Raw genomic sequence first — 14,121 nt, 5'->3', positions numbered from 1 at the left:
AGGCAGCTGGGTTTGTCCTGGGCCTTTCTGACATTTCACTCTGAGGCTCTCATTATATGAGGCTTTCCTGCTCGTGAAATGCCGAGCGGTCATTCACGACACAGTAGTTAGTGCAGCGCAGCGCAGCGGACGCTCACCCCCTTGAGGGCTCTGCCAAGCGCCTGCAGCTTCTAGGGTTCCGTTTTGTAGGGAACAGGGAGGGGACATTCCCAACCCTTGCCCTGGTTTAACGCAGGGGCCCGGAGTGCACAGGACAGAGCTACCCCCTGGGCACTGCCCTCCCTGGTCGTGGCGCTGCTGAGGGACGGCGTGTGCTAATCCCAGGGACCCAGCTCTGCCTGTTCGACAGACACCGTCAGAGGCTGCCGTGTACCTTTCTCTCCTGAAGATCCACTAGAGCAGAGGGATGGGAGCCAACCACGCTGAATGAACGGAGGACCTGAAGCAGAGTGTTTATTTGTAGTTATTTATATCCACCTTGTTCCCGAAGGTGCTTAACTTTAAGGACAGAGATTAAAAGACTTAATAGTAATCCTAAGGCAGGGCTGGAATTGACTTCTAAGGCATTGTTTTCAAGGGAAATACGTCTTCCTTCTTTTAACTGAGGAAAGTCCGTGTAGAAGAGGACTTCATCCCCATAACACGGCCTCAGGTGGAGAGCAGTCCCGCTCCATCACGGTTCTAGATAGCTCGAGTTATACACAGCCATCTTTCATGACCTCCCACTGCCTGGACAGGAAGAGATACATCCTTTTATTTTATTAGTTGTATCTGTGTGCCTTTCATCTCTCTTCAGTCCGAACGCCTTCTGGAATGTTCTGGTGACGTTCACAGAGCGGTGGCTGCCGGGACTGTGCAGGTGCTGGCTGTCTTTAAGAATCAATCTCTTTAAGAACCCTACTTTCTTCCGCAGCCAGATCCCCCCCCTCCTCATTGTTGTTTCCATCTGCACAGGCCATGGTTTTCCTGCCTCTTCCCGCCCACCCCGTCTCCCCAGGACTTCCTGATTCCTCCTGTTCCCAGATAAGCCCTGTCCTTGTCCCAGAAAATAGACGTGGACGACGGTGACTTGCGGGAAGGATTCTGATGGCCCCCAAGGGAGAATGTTCCTTGACGATGTCAGACAGTTAGCCTTCCTTGCTAATCAGACCCAACCACCGATTGCATTAACCTCCACAGAAACTCTACGCAATCTATGCAGTCATATGTTGTATACGCTTATTTTCAAGGTCTCTAAGGAAGACATTTGCACGGTCCCCCGTGGTCACCTATTGGGTGAGGGCATCCTCACTCCCAGCACCGTGTTTGGAGTTACTGGACTCAAGCAGGCAGGCTTCTCTCTAGGGCGCAAGGGCACTAAGTGGAGCTGTGGGGACAGGGAAGAAGGCCGAGGTGCACGGCAAGCTGGGATACCCAGTGTCTTTCCCTTAGGTCACGTCAGTGACCTTAGGCGAGGGCCCGGGGCGCCCGTGGGAACCGTCCCAGCCTGTCCGCCTGCCCTGGAAGGTTCTACTGGCCTTCTTACTTGTCATCCCCCGGTCCCTGAAGAGTTTTAGACCAGCCCCTCACGTGATCACTTCTTTGCCTTCAGGGGAGCTCAGGCCTTCGAACAAGCTTGGACTGTACATTCTCTGCCTTTCTGGGCTTCCTCTGATCATTCTGGAATGTGCTTACCCTGTCCTCTGGATTGTGCTCTTGGAAGGTCTCACGAGCTCTGTGATCATGTTGAGCACGTAAACAGAGCGTGCAGCAGCGTCAGCCCAAGCCCGCTCGCGTTTACTCTTCCTTCAGGACTCTCACCTCCGCCTGCCTTAAAAGCCCTCCAGGAATGCAGGCTCCCGGCGCAGGGTGAGAGGAGGGGCTGCAGGGAGTTAGCGGAAGGTGCTGGCCGCGGGCACAGTGGCAGCTTCCACCCGGGCCCCTGGGGACGAGGGCCGGGCCGCCGTCCAAAAGGCCCCAGTGCAACTGGAAAAGGAGCCTCGTGAGCCCCCCCACCTCCACCGCCGGGTGCTGTGAGGATAAGCGAGCTGCAGCTGTGGCCTTACAAGGTCAGAGCCTGGAGCTGCCGACTTAGCGGAGGAGGGTGGAGAGGCCGGCACAAGCTTGCGGAGAGCAGGGTATCCGTCACCCAGGAGGAGCACGTCGTGGAGGGGCCAGGAGGGCCCCTGTCCACGCCTCCCCCACGCTAGTTAGGGGGGGCCGGCAGCGGAACAAGCCGTTGTGCTCCCAGGAGCTCCCACCATCCACACCTGCGCCCCGCGCCCCGAGGTGCCCGGCCGGCCCCGAGCTCTCAGAGTGCAGGAGTTTGTCCAGGTGCCTGGAGGGGGCAGCCGGCGGGGCTGTCTCAGGAACAGCAGTGCCCGCTGTCCCGTCACCGCAGAGCTGGGGGCGCCGGGCGTCTCGAGGTCTAGACTGTCCGCCTGCCTGATGCTCACGCGGGAGGTGGCGTCGGCTCTGTGTGGAAGGAACACTCTCTCGTAACAGTGATTTTTATTTTTATTTTTACCCGTGGGCTCCGTGTGTCCTACACACCATCCTTCTCAGCGTTCCCTTTCTGAGGGGCCCAAGGGTGGGGGCTGTCTCTCTGGCTTGCTTTGTACTTGCACGGTATTGTGATTTCCACACCTCCGCCCCCCTTTCTCATTTACTCATTCCGCTCCCTTGTCTTCAGTGCTTTCCAGAAAGCCCTTCCTGGTCTTTCAGCCTTGCCCCCATTCCTTTGCTCTCATTTTGCCCCCTCTCTGTGAAGGCCCCTCACATCGCTGCAGCCTCATGTTCCCATTCTCTTTTAAATTCTTAAGGTATTTATCATTTATACCTTTAGTCTTACAATTCGTAAAATGTTTACGTGTGCATTCATTCGCTGCATGTCCGTCTATGCCCCCCTCCCCCCCCCCCCCCCCCCCCCCCCCCCCCCCCCGCCGACTTGTCGGGAACTCTCCTGCCCAGGGAGCAGTAGGGAGATGAGTGGGACCCACCTACCAAGAGCTTACAACACAGTAAGGGACACAGATATGAAGCAAATGATCACAACTGGGTAACTACACACCTTATGAGTATTTTGAGTGCAGCGCTAGCCTAGGAGAGAGAGGGTCATTTCTCTTTGGAAGAATCAGGAAATGTTTCAGATGGAGGATATAGCATATTAGCTGGGTTTTGAAGAATGGCTAGGAGCCCGTCAGGTGACAAATGGGCATCAGGCAGAGGAAAAGAACCTTCCAGGTCAAGAGAATGGCTGCTGTGACGATACGCAGGCCTGATAACACAGCACCGTGTGACATTTCTCGTATTAAACACGCATCCGTGCCTTGTATAACATGGTGACACGTTGGAGCCAGTTTTTCCCAGTTAGGAGACCAAGCTCCTTGGCATCCATCCAAGTTCCTCTACATCTTAGACACTTTTTCAACCCCGGGATTCTCCCTGGTGTGCAGTTTCCAAGCCAGGAGACGCAAGGACTAGGCAGTCAGATGTGTGACTGGTTTCGCTTCTGTGTTTGTTCAGACCAAGGATGCCCTGTTCACGATTCTCCACGACCTCCGGCCCCAGGATCACTTCAACATCATCGGCTTTTCCAACCGCATCAAAGTGTGGCAGGACCATCTGGTGTCAGTTACTCCCGACAACGTCAGAGACGGCAAAGTCTATATCCACCACATGTCGCCCAGCGGAGGTAAATGCAAGTCCTTGTTTTCCCACTGGCTTCAACGTGATAATGAGTGAGTAGCTAGTCTGCTGCCAAGACATGAGGATTTGAAAGGCGAAGCCGATCACAGGAAAGGAGATAAAGGCAAGAGCTTTCCCAGAAGCTTAAGTTTCTCTGAACACTAACTCTGTAAATTCTCGTCTTCCAGGCCCGGAGTAGATGGTCAGGTAGGCTAGCAGGGGAAATACTTGATAGGTTTTGGAGCCTCTCCTGGTTTATCTCATGGATCCAAACAATGAAGCTGTTTTTGTACATTGCTCTTGGGGGGGAATCAGACGCAAAGAAATGTTTCCGTGTTTCGTGTGCCTGAATGTTAGCACCTTAGGCAGAAGGAGACGGACTGCGCCGTTGCCAGTCTGTGCCAACGAGAAGCGCGTGGAGCCGAGGCGGCCCGGGACACACTGTGCGTGGAGGGCGTGATGAGCTCTGAGGCTCTGCACGCTTGGCTCGGGCACGGCGCTCAGGCAAGAGTGCGAGGGCGGAAATGGTCATACGGGACCCGAAGGAGAAGAGAGAATCAGGACAGGACGCTACCCAACCGTGCGAGGCGCCCGTGCCTGGGACTCGGGGCCTGGGACTCCCTCCCGCTGGCCTCTGTGTCTCTAGCCCAGGGGGCACAGGGCAGGTGCCCAGTGTCGGGGAGCCTGGGAAAACTCATCCCGACTCCCTCCCCGCTTCCTGAAAAGGGCCTTTATGGAGACACCTTCTCCTGGGGTGATTGTCTCAGTTAATTCTGTTTTAGTTATCGGGGAACAAAGTTCAGTTTTCCTCTGACAGCTTTCGCCTCTCGCATGTGTATTAATTTCCGCCCAAGACCGAGCTCTGACTTCCCAAACAAACTTTGGTTAGGGCTTCATCTCACTCGGATAGAGCTGACTTGTTACCAGCCTCTGCAACAGGGGGCGTGGGGACCGCTTGGCTGGTTGGCGGAGAGGGAAAAGACCAGATTCAATAATATGGCAGGGAGCTGACGAAACCCCAGTCACACCCCCGAGGGAAGACACCTTCAGCTGTTATGGCTCCCAGTGCAGCCCCTGCCCTACACTCGTGCTCAAGGACTATTTGTTCAATCAAATGTATTTCAGGGGCGCTACTCACTATTAGAACGGTGTGTGTGTGTGTGTGTGTGTGTGTGTGTGTGTGTGTGTGGTGTGTGTTGGCAGAGGGGGTGGGGACAGAGCGTCAGGAAGCAGCCGACGTGTACTGGGTCCTTCTGGAGTTCGCACCTTAGAAACCTTATTGCCATCCTGTATTTTTTCTCCGCGTATCATCACCCAAACCTCTAGAGATGAACAGAAAAGCAGTCTGTTCCTCTCACGGAAGCGGGGATGTCAGGGTCGGGGACATTGGTTCTGAAGCCGGCCCTGCCACGTGCAAGCCATTTACTGTGTCTGGACCTGAGTGTCCTCCTCTGAAACGGGGATGGTAACGAGGTTGTGATCAGGATGAAATCAGTTAAAATATCTGAAGTGCTGAGGACAGTGGCTGGCACGTGGGACTCTTTCAGCATCAAATGTGACCGTTTTCACCCACGTAGCCCCTGTTGCTGGTGCATGTGGGTCCTCTGATGACCTGGGTGGGCCCTCAGGGGGAGGGCTGGGGCAGCTCTGTGGGGGTCGCCTGGTGGAGGGAGCCTCCCTGTTCTTACCTGTGGGGGAGGTGCCCCCCATCTTAGCATAGGTTTGCTTCAGGCCCTGCTGTGCTGGGGGCTGGCATTGGGAAACCCGAGTGCATCCCTTTGCCTGGGCTCCTGGGCCTTAAGGTGGAATAAAAGATTGGGCACCATTGCCGGGTTCTGGATTAAAGAGAAACGAAACACTAGCCTTTTCGTCCGGGCCAATGCATCCAGAGGTGAGGTGAAACGAGGCTGTGCAGCCGGAAAGGCACGTTAATGAGTGAGATGAAATAGTAAATATGTTTCAGCCATCACTTCCCCTTACGTCAGACTGCATGCATCTTAGAATTATCAGTGTGTTTACATGGACGTGGACAGGCATTTTTTTCTTTTTAGCCAAGAATTCTGGAGACTGTGATGCAATGGGGGAAAATTATCTGGTTCACTGAAACATGGTACATTTTGCAGGTAGATAAAAATCACTCCGGTCAGGGTGACTGATGTGGTGAGGATGGTACACCGCTTTGTACATTTACTAAAAATAATTGTGTACCAAAAGCAGGTAGCACTTTTGGTATGTAAATTTCATCTCAATGAAGTCATTAAGAAAAAAACAAACCTACTGGTGGCGCCCAGGCGGCTCAGTCAGTTAAGCATCTGACATCAGCTCAGGTCATGATCTCATGGTTCGTGAGTTCCAGCCCTGCGTCTGGCTCTGTGCTGACAGCTCAGAGCCTGGAGCCTGCTTCTGATTCTGTGTCTCCCTCTCTCTCTGCCCCTCCCCTCCTTGTGTTCTCTGTCTCTCAACAAAAATAAGCATTTAAAAGAAAAAAAAAACCCACTGGAGTCAGGTGAGAGAGATAGGTGTTGGCTCTCAGTCTTAATGGGTGGTTGGAGATAGTAGCCACTGAATGAAATCCACAGCTAATCCAAAAAGCTCATGTTGCGGCCGTGTCCCCCTCCACCGGCCAGCCACCCGTCTCTCCATCCACCAAGCACGTATCTTTCCGGCACCTGCCACAGATACCATCCCTCACGTTCGCCAGAGTGACTGGCCGTCTGAAGGGAAAATGGCGGGGCAGAGGCGGGGCCCGGACGTGTGAACCTTAAAGCCTCTGCCTCGTGGGGGTCTGATGGGCAGAGGTACCCCGAAGGGGCAGGAAGCAGAGAGAGGAGAGGCAGCAGAGGCCTTCCCTCGCTGCCCTTTCTTTCCCTCTGGGACTCGCCCTCCCTGCACATTCCGGCACCCACCCACCCCCTCCTGCCCTTTGCAGAGCTTTCCCAGAAAAGGAGTGGGAGTCATTGATGCTAAGGTATTGAGGAGTGCGAGCCAAGGTCCCTTCTCCAGTGTGCGTTCGGGAGAAGTTCTATACGGTGGATAGCCCTGTGCCGTCTCCTTTCATCCAGCAAGCACTTGCCGAGTGTCCAGATGGGCTGGCACCCTGGCATCACCCATCAGTGCAGGTGGCCCCTCCCCCACGGACGTCCTCCTGCCAGCGCCTGAACGTGGGGGGGGACACACACCCCACCCCGACCGTGCGTGCAGGTGAAGGAGGCCCGCACTGGGGGGCTCGAGCCGGCCTGTCTGCTTGCTCCCCAGGCACGGACATCAACGGGGCGCTGCAGAGGGCCATCAGGCTGCTCAATGACTACGTGGCCCGCAACGACGTGGGAGATCGCAGCGTGTCCCTCATCATCTTCCTGACTGATGGGAAACCCACCGTCGGGGAGACCCACACCCTCAAGATTCTCAACAACACCAGGGAGGCCGCCCGGGGCCACATCTGCATCTTCACCATCGGCATCGGGAACGACGTGGACATCAGGCTGCTGGAGAAGCTGTCGCTGGAGAACTGTGGCCTCACGCGGCACGTGCTGGAAGACGATGACGCGGGCTCGCAGCTCATCGGGTCCGTGGGACTCGGGCTCTCGGGAGGGGGTGCGGGGCCGTGTGGTCGGGACTCAAGGTGGGAGACGTCGTAAGGGGCTTTTAAACCAGGTCGATCTGGGTTCGGACTGGCCCTGCTTGTGACTTCAGGCAAGATCCGGCCAGCCTGCGCCCCGTTTCCTCGCCTGCGAGATGAGGGGTACGGCCGGTGGACAGGACTGAATGAGAAGACCGTGCCGGGTATTGCACGCTCGCTAGTGCGCGTCGGGTGCTCAGGCTTATGGTTCCTGTGCCCCCCCTCCCCGTCGCGTGTCATCTTTAATGCAAGCCCCAAACTAGGTCGCTATCACTTCCATGTTCTAGCCCCAAAGAGGGGGAAGGAAGAAAGCCAGAGCAAGCCTTGTTTCCAGCAGGCGTCACAGAGGCTGTGCTTATCACTGCTACTTATTCTGTTGGTGAGGACGTGGCTGTGTTTGGCCACAGGAGAGGCTGAGAGATGTCGTTCACAGCTGGAAGCTTAGAACTCAGTTGGGGAGAAAGGGAGAATGGGCTGCAGGGGACAGCTAGTCTTCCAAAGCAGTTGCTTCAACACTGCAGCCATGGAGAGGGAGAAGCTCAGGTTCAGAGAGGGGAAGGCGCACTCCCAGGACACAGCAGGGCAGCGGCTGAGAGGGGGGTTGATTGTCCCCTCACTCAGCAAAATGTAGCCGCGTAACAACCAGGAGAAAAGCTAAGGCAAGCGAATGCGGCATCCCTTACACCCCAGCTTAGTGCCAGCGTCAAGGTGAGATTTGTCCTGGAGAGGGCGGCTGGTTACAGTGCGTCCAGAATCTGTGTTCGGTTCTCCGGAACAGGTTTTAAGGACCCTTTGTGAAGCGCAGGTGTGTAAGAGGGAGGGTGCCCTGAGGTCCCTCCTCTGGGGATTCTGGAGATCGGATCCTATCGAGGACAGTCCTGAAGCCAGGGCACAGGTGAGGTCACAGGGACGGGATCACAAGGCAGTCACACACTTGGGGCGTGTTTTTCAAGCATGTGAGTGTGGAAGGCGAGGTATATCATGTGTGCAGTGCTGCTGCGGCAGTGGTACGGGCACGGGCAGGTGGAAGCTGCAGGAAGGAAGGTGGTACGGGCACGGGCGGGTGTAAGCTTCTGGAAGGAAGGTGGTACGGGCACGGGCGGGTGGAAGCGGCAGGAAGGAAGGTGGTATAGACATGGACGGGTGGAAGCTTCTGGAAGGAAAGCCGAGATCCACTCCCGGGGCTCCTTCACCTTGTCAGAGCCGTCAAGAGGTGGGAAGCCTACTGAGAGTGAGTTCTCTGTCACCAGCGGGGTTCAAGCAGCCTCCTCCTGCCGGAAGCGCCCGTGGGGAGGGCTGTGCCGAGGGCGGGGAGAAGCCGACCCCGTGCCCCCCGCCCCCACCCCCACCCCCGGCCCGGTCGCAGCCCCGGCGGCCCTGACCCCGGCCTTCCGCAGGTTCTACGACGAGATCCGGACCCCTCTGCTGTCCGACATCCGCGTCGACTACCCCCCCGCCGCCGTGGAGCGCGTCACCGGGACGCTGTTCCCCAACTACTTCAACGGCTCGGAGATCGTCGTCGCGGGGCAGCTGGCGCGGCGCGCGGAGCGGCTGCGCGTGGAGGTGACGGCCAGCAACGGCGCGGAGCCCGTCGTGCTGCGGGCGGACGTGCGGCTGCGGGCCCCGGGCGCGGGCGCGGGCGGCGCCCCCAACCCCGTGCAGCGGCTCTGGAGCTACCTGAGCACCCGGCAGCTGCTGGGCGCCTGGCGGCGCAGCCGCGACGAGCGCGAGCGCGAGCAGCTGGGAAGGCGCGCGCAGGCCCTGGCCGTGGCCGCGCGCTTCCTCACGCCGCTCACCGCCATGCGCCTGAGGACGCCGGCGCCGCGCGCGGGCCCCGAGCCCGTGATGCAGAGTCTCCGAGGCGCCGGCCCGCAGCCAGGTAACCTGCCCGGAGGCGGAGGCCGAGGGGAGCCCACGTGCGCGACCAGCCCTCCGCCGGTCGTGTCAGCCGGGCCGTCGGCCTCGGTTTCCCGGGTCACAGTCTGGGCACACCTGGGCCGGCCCCTCCCCCTCCCGGGTCACACTGCACACACCTGGGCCGCCCCTCCCCCTCCCGGGTCACACTGCGCACACCTGGGCCGTCCCCTCCCCCTCCCGGGTCACACTGCACACACCTGGGCCGTCCCCTCCCCCTCCCGGGTCACACTGCGCACACCTGAACCGTCCCCTCCCTCTCCTGGGTCACACTGTGCACACCTGGGCCGGCCCCTTCCCCTCCCGGGTCACACTGCGCACACCTGGGCAGGCCCCTCCTCCTCCCGGGTCACACTGCGCACACCTGGGCCGTCCCCACCCCTCCTGGGTCACACTGTGCACACCTGGGTCGTCCCCTCCACCTTCCCCAGTCACACTCTGTATAAACCAGACACCTGCCTGCCAGTCTGACAGCAAGTGGTAGACTCGTGTTTGTATCATTGCGAAGTGTGCGTCCCTGCAGAGAAGAGGTGGCATTTGTCCAGAAATGCTGCCAGGTGCGGTCAGTCTGTTGGTGACTCACCCATCGGGTGCCTGCCACCAGTGAGGTGGTGTCGGGGCACACAGTGAGCCCACGGATGAACTTACGCAGCACTGGGTCCAAGTCCCCTTGTACACTTTTTAAAAATTCATTTTTAGAGACAGAGTGAGAGGGGCCTGTTGCAGAGAGAGGAAAGAGAGCGAATCTTAAGCAGGCTCCATGCTCAGCGCAGAGCCTGACGTGGGACTCGATCCCCTGACCGGGGATCATGAGCTGAGCTCGGTCACTCAACCGACCCAGGCGCCCCTGCCCTGCTACATTTTGAAGTATTTGGGGTTGTGCTGTTTTACGTGCTGGACGTGCCGGTTCACAAAGCCACAGGCATCTGGAGGTTAGCCATGGGGACAGGAAACACACCGTCCCCAAGGGGGGACATTAACTCCTTTGAATGCGCCCTTGCTTTGTGGGAGGTGAGAGAACTTTCCTCTCAGCTGCGTGACTGCTGTCGTCCTGGGAGCACACGTGAGGGAGTAAGTGGTGGATTCTCCGGACGCTTCCCCCTCCACGTGCTCACCACTCAGACTAAACAAAATTGTGGTTGTCAGTCTCAAGCCGTCCTGTTGGGGGAAATTCGCAGCGACGCACAAGACCAGGACAGGAGAAGTCGTTTTCCCCAAATGCACGTTAATACCCTCAGTGATACGGCCTGGTGCCAAGCAGCACGGTTTTCACGCGCGAGAGGGAGCCGACACGAACCCAGGGCCGGCAGATGCTTCTTATCCGTCCCTCACGCTCTACGCTATGAGAAGCACCTGGACCCGGAGAGAGCGAGTAGGGGGCAGGATCAGCTCACCGACCCTCCTAACCGGCCGTGTGGCTCGGGGCAGGTTTCTGACCCTCTCTGGGCTTCTGTTCCCTGGCCTGTAAAACCTAGACTTGAATGATTCCTCTGCAGGGCAGTCAAGGAAAGACATATAAGTGTTCAGCACAGAATAAGTGTTCTACAAACATTAGACGCCATCTGCTGTGAGGGCTGTAGACCTGGAAATTTGTTGGAAAGTTCGGATTATCATTATATATGGATTATAAATGTCTTTTTTTTACATTTTTTATTATAAACTTTAAAATTGTGGTAAAAAATAACATGAAATTTACCATCTTAACCATTTTTATGCATACAGTTCAGTCACGTTAGGTAGATTCATGTAGCTCCAGAACGTTTTTCCATCTTGCCGATCTGAAACTCTGTACGGTTAGATAACTCTACTCCCCTCCCCCCACCCTGTAACTATACCTTACATGCGATAGAGTGTTTTCCCCTATGACATAGGTAGAAGGCTTAGGAAGAATATCTAATAGTAGAATTAGGTATAATTTAATACAATATTGTCTGTTTAGTAGAATTAAATAGAATATTATTTATTTACAAAAGAATAATTAAGCCTAGGGACGCCTGGGTGGCTCAGTCGGTTAAGCGTCCAACTTCTGCTTAGGTCATGATCTCAGAGTCCACGAGTTCGAGCCCCATGTCAGGCTCTGTGCTGACAGCCTGAGCCTAGAGCCTGCTTCTGATTCTGTGTCTCCCCCTCTCTCTGACCCTCCCCTCATCATGCTCTCTCTTTCTCTCTCTCTCAAGAATAAACATTTAAAAAAATTAAAGAAAAAATAAGAGAGAATAAACGTTAAAAAATTTAAAGAAAAAATAAATAAATCACCACAAACGCCTTTGAAAGCTGTGTTTCGCTCACCCCAAACCTCTCGTCTGTGTCCCCTCATCCACATCCTCCTTAATAACACTGTGGTTCTCTTTCTTCTGCTTTCTAGGACCTGCTCTCAAGAAACCATACAACCCAAGAATTAAAGTCTCCAAAACCTCAGGTAAGAAAACAAGGTGGTCGTGTGCCCCTGGAGGGCTGAGACGTGTGCCCCGCAGGGCGCCGGGCATTTCCCGCAGCCAGTTACGGTCCCGGCGCCTGGAGCACGGCCTGGGGACCCACAGACGTTTAGCAGGAGGCGGCAGCGTGAGGCCGCTGCAGGAACGGGGTGGCCCCTAAACTGTGACACAAACACGGTGGCCAACACGGCCCGCGGAGCGCGGCGGCCCTGGCGGCTGGAGGGATGGAGAGCGGGGGCGCGTTCGTCATTACTGAGTTAAAAGGTCCTCGTTCCAGACGGCTGAGGTCTTCTGGCCCCGGTTCCCTGTGTCCTGAACAGGGTTTGTTTGTTATTATTCATTATTATTTTAATCTTTGGCTTTAGAAGGGAGAGACAAACAAAAATACCACGAGGCGCCCTTGGCCGGCTCTCTGGGGTTACAGTAAAAATCCAGATGCACAAAGGCAGGGCTGTGTTCTTGAAAGGTACACGTCCCCCTTTGTGAGCCTTCATCATCGCCTCGCCGCCGGGGTGCTGGACGGGCAAGCCCAGCGAGCCGGGAATGTTCCAGAGATGAGCCGTGCGGGTGGGGTGCGAGCCGTCCGCGGCGGATCGAGCGCGCCCCTCCGAACACACGCGTGCTCTGCAGATGTGAGGGGGCTCTCCTCTTGGCCGCTGTGCGGAGCGATGACTTTCAGACATCTCTCCTTCCCCAGTAGAAGGATTCGGGCGGTCTGAGTGGAAGCCATGTGGCGTGAGCACAAGAAAGCCTCGAAGAACCTTCACGTAGTTCTGCTCATCCCTAAAGGGGGCCACAAGCGTGGACAGGACTGGCACCTCCGAGGGGCGTCTGGGGTTCACCCCCGTTCTCGTATTCGTTTATATGTTCATAGGATGCTTGCAGAACTGCGCGGTGAGATCAGTTCTTCCATGGGCCCCTTTGGGTCACGCTGGGGACAGAAAGGGTTTTTTAGCAGTTACACCAACGACAGGGATTCGCTTGCGCCTCAAGAAGACTGACCACAGCCTCACACGTGTACGTGCATGTGAAGCAGAGAGGAATTCGCAGACACGTGTTTGGCATAAACGTTAGGAAGAGGCTACCTCTCCCGTCTGACGAGGGACGAGAATGGGCGCAGGCCGTTGGGCACTGTTTCGCCTGTGCGGTGTGAGGCGCGGCCCTTCCCGTTCAGCAGAGGTGAACACGAGAGCAGCGGCCACGGAGCAGGGACCGGCCACACTCCGTGGTTTCCTCTGTGGACAAAAATTTGGGAGCACTTGAGTCGGCGAGCCCCGGATGGAGGGGTTTCCGCTGTCGCCCCCCAGTGACCCTGCAGCCTTCCGGTCACCACCGTGCGCTGGGCTCGGCCGTCACCGCTGTCCTGTGGGGATTGTGCACATCTGCCTCCAGGGCCAGGGCGCCCCGCTCACGGGCGTGGGAGGGCTCTCACCCCATGTCTTCCCGTGGCGGGTGGTGCGGGGAGAAGGGAAATGGTTTTGTTGGACGGCGGCGCGGCGAACGCCTCGTGTGGGGTGTGGGGGACCTGGGTCACAAAGCCCACACGCTGCGTGGCGCTGGCGTGTCCCAGCTCCCTGTCCCCCCGGACACTGCGGATCAGGGCAGGCTCACTACCTAACGCGTGAGAAAAGAGAGGGGGCTGCGTTCACGGAAGGCCCCCGGCCAATGTCTTTCTGTCTTTCCCTGTCCTGTTTCTCGCCGGTCTGGCAGTGGATGGAGACCCCCATTTCGTCGTGGACTTCCCCCTGCGCAACCTCACCGTCTGCTTCAACATCGACGGGCGGCCGGGGGACATCGTCAGGCTCATCTCTGACCACGCGGATTCTGGTAGGTCCTGCCCTGCACACGGATGTCCGAGCGTGTGACGGGGCGCGTCGTGGACCCTGAGGGTCGGCGACGCCGAGTTGACAGCAGTGGACTGTGTGGGGCTTGGTGTCAGGAAGACAGGCGTCGGAGGCCCTGCTCTCAAGTGACTCCTTTTGTGGCCTTGGGCGCATGCGGCCCTCGTAGTGCGGGGACGGCGGCACTTCCCCTCGCAGCCCCCCAGGCTGCTGTCGACCACGGAGGTGAAGCGGTTTTGTAGGTGAACGGCTGCCGTGAGGTTCATGCCTCCCCACTCGAGAGCCGTAGCTGGGAAGGCTGGCGCCCTACGGTCCTCTCTCTCTCTCTCTGTCCCCGACGACGCACGTGCTAAGCTCTGTGAGCGTCCAGCACGGAGCTCAGAGGGCTCTGGTCTCCGTCAGCGCGTGGACGGGCCGGGTGAGAGAGGCCCTGTGTGAGCGGCTCTCAGGCCGCACGATGCCAGTGCGCATGTGCGATCCCGGGCTCCCTCCCCACCCTGTGTTCTCGCCACGTTTCCTAGCCTTCGACCAAATGTCAGCTTGTCCTTGCTCCTGCCCAGCAGTGAGACAGGGGCCTAGGAGGTGCCCCCCTTCCTCCCTGTGCCCTCCCCGCGGTGCCCCCTTCCTCCCTGACTGTGCCCTCCCC

General features: G+C 57.5%; 1 protein-coding gene across 1 annotated transcript in view; it reads left to right on the top strand.

Annotated features, from left to right (window-relative positions):
- Positions 1–14,121, top strand: part of ITIH5 (inter-alpha-trypsin inhibitor heavy chain 5) — a 79,977-nt gene that overhangs the window by 61,187 nt on the left and 4,669 nt on the right. The window contains exons 8-12 of the mRNA XM_039216651.1: positions 3,505–3,673; positions 6,922–7,231; positions 8,683–9,164; positions 11,565–11,618; positions 13,345–13,461. Of these exons, the coding sequence (XP_039072582.1) occupies positions 3,505–3,673; positions 6,922–7,231; positions 8,683–9,164; positions 11,565–11,618; positions 13,345–13,461 (1,132 nt within the window). The remainder of the gene's footprint in view (positions 1–3,504; positions 3,674–6,921; positions 7,232–8,682; positions 9,165–11,564; positions 11,619–13,344; positions 13,462–14,121) is intronic.

This window comes from Hyaena hyaena, unplaced genomic scaffold (genome assembly GCF_003009895.1).
Source record: "Hyaena hyaena isolate Hyena2069 unplaced genomic scaffold, ASM300989v1 scaffold_647, whole genome shotgun sequence".
Classification (NCBI taxonomy): Eukaryota; Metazoa; Chordata; class Mammalia; order Carnivora; family Hyaenidae; genus Hyaena; species Hyaena hyaena.
This window is presented reverse-complemented; position numbering and strand designations above follow the sequence as displayed.